We start from the raw sequence: 2232 nt of genomic DNA, 5'->3' as shown, positions 1-2232 counted from the left end.
AGGGGTGACGGGGATAGGATTGATAGGGCTAGGGGTGACGGGGATAGGGGTGACGGGGATAGGGGTGCCGGAGAAGGGTGCGGGGCGATCCGGGTGCTCCGGCTGACGGCCCCGGTGCCCCGCAGAGCTGCAGGGGGGATTCGAGGCGCTGCGGGCGGAGCTGCCGGGGCCGCGGGACCTGGAGGGGGCGGCGCGGGCGCTCCTGCGGCTGCAGGACGTCTACGCGCTCAGCGTGAGGGCCTTGGCCAAGGGCGCCTTCGAGGGCGCCCACGGGCCCCTCTACCGGCCCGGGCAGCCCGTGGGGCTCTCCGCCGATGACTGCTTCCATGTGGGCAAGGTGAGGGGCGGCCGGGCGAGCGGAGGAGCCTGGGGGCTCCATAGGAGGTTTTGAGGTTGCAGGGTGGAGTCCGGTGGCCTCCCTGCTCCGAGGTCATTGCAGAGGCAGGAGTGGGTGTTGGAGAGGGAGGTTCAGGGTGGGAGAGGAGGAGGTGGGGACAGGACAGAGTGGGGATTGGATGGGCTGGGATGGGGATGGAGGTGGAATGGGGATGGGTTGAGGTGGGGATGGAGATGGGATGGAGATGAAGGTGGAGATGAAGATGGGGATGGGATGGGGATGGGATGGGGGGATGGAGATGGGTTGGGGTGGAAATGGGGTGGGGGATGAAGGTGGGGATGAAGATGGGGATGGGGATAGGATGGGGATAGGAGGGGATGGGTTGGGATGGAGATGAAGGGGGGCATCAGGATGGGTTGGGATGGAGATGAAGATGAGGATGGGTTTGGATGGGGAAGAGGGGATGGAGATGAGATAGGATGGAGATAGGATGGGGACTGGAATAGGAATGGGATGGTGATGGGATGAGTTTAGATGGCTATGGGATGGAGATGAAGGTGGGGATGGGATGGGGATGAAGGTGGAGATGGGTTGGGATGGGGATGAAGGTGGGGATGGAGATGGGATGGAGATAGAGATGGAACAAGGTGGGTTAGGATGGAATGGGTGGTAAGTGGAGGGGGAATGGGAGGAGCAAAGAGCTAGCAGAGTCTCCCTTGTTGGAGATATCCAAAACCAGCTGGACATGGTCTTGTGCTGTAGATGTCCTTGCTTGGGCCTAAGGTGGTGGCTGGACAAGACCATCTCCAGAGGTCCCTGCCATCCTCAACCCTTCTATGGTTCTGTGGGATGGGTGGCAGGATGAGGAGGGATGGGATGGGATGGGATGGGATGGGATGGGATGGGATGGGATGGGATGGGATGGGATGGGATGGAGGCCAGGCCCGTCCTGGCGGAGCTCGGAGCGGCACAGAGCCTCGCAGGTGGCCTACGACATGGGCGATCACCACCGCTCCATCGCGTGGCTGGAGGAGGCCGTTGACCTCTTCCGCCTCTCCTACGGGAGCTGGAATGAGGAGGACCRGGCCAGTTTGGAGGACGCCCTAGACCACTTGGCCTTCTCCTACTTCATGGTATGTCCGTGTCACCTCCATGCCCAGGTGCTTCCCAGGGGTTGGAGTTCAGCTTGATTCCCAGGTCATCCTCGCCACCATCACCAGGGGCTCCCACGGGGATGTCACCCCAGTGGGACAAGGCTCAGATCTCCCCGCATCTCCTTGCAGGTGGGCAATGTCTCGCACGCCTTGAGCCTCTCCCGGGAGCTCCTGCGCTACGGTAGGGTCCCACCGTGCTAGAAGGGCCAGGAGACCCATGGTAGGTCCCCATGGCCACGTCCCCCACCCCACGTCCCCACCAGACCCCGACAACGCCAGGGTGTCCCGGAACGTGGTGCAGTACGAGAAGCTGCTGGAGGAGCGGGGCCCGGCGGAGCCACGTCGGCCGCGGAGCCGCCCGCACGGCGCCTACGAGGAGCTCTGCCGGGGGACGCGCGGGCCACCGCGGCCGCCGGCGCCCGGCCTGCGCTGCACCTACCACACCAACGGCAGCCCCCTGCTGCTCCTGCAGCCGGCCAAGCGGGAGACGCTCGGGCTGCGGCCCTTCGTCGCCCTGTACCACGACTTCGTCAGCGACGCCGAGGCCGAGGCCATCAAGGCACTGGCGGGACCCCGGGTGAGCTGCCACCACCAGCACCTCTACCAGCACCTCCACCAGCACCACCACCTCTACCACTACCTTCACCTCTGCCACCACCACCTCTACCCCATCACCACCTCTACCACCATCTCCACCATCACCACCACCTCTACCACTACCTTCACCTCTACCACCACCAC

General features: G+C 64.3%; 1 protein-coding gene across 1 annotated transcript in view; it reads left to right on the top strand.

Moving 5' to 3' along the window:
- P4HA3 (prolyl 4-hydroxylase subunit alpha 3) overlaps positions 1–2232 on the top strand; it is an 8325-nt gene that overhangs the window by 3400 nt on the left and 2693 nt on the right. The window contains exons 3-6 of the mRNA XM_026041543.1: positions 128–337; positions 1321–1470; positions 1621–1672; positions 1755–2068. Coding sequence (XP_025897328.1) covers positions 128–337; positions 1321–1470; positions 1621–1672; positions 1755–2068 — 726 coding nt within the window. The remainder of the gene's footprint in view (positions 1–127; positions 338–1320; positions 1471–1620; positions 1673–1754; positions 2069–2232) is intronic.

This window comes from Nothoprocta perdicaria, unplaced genomic scaffold (assembly GCF_003342845.1).
Source record: "Nothoprocta perdicaria isolate Ctin4 unplaced genomic scaffold, notPer1 scaffold_288, whole genome shotgun sequence".
NCBI lineage: Eukaryota > Metazoa > Chordata > Aves > Tinamiformes > Tinamidae > Nothoprocta > Nothoprocta perdicaria.
The sequence above is the reverse complement of the archived record's forward strand: the minus strand, read 5'-3'. Positions and strand labels throughout refer to the sequence as shown.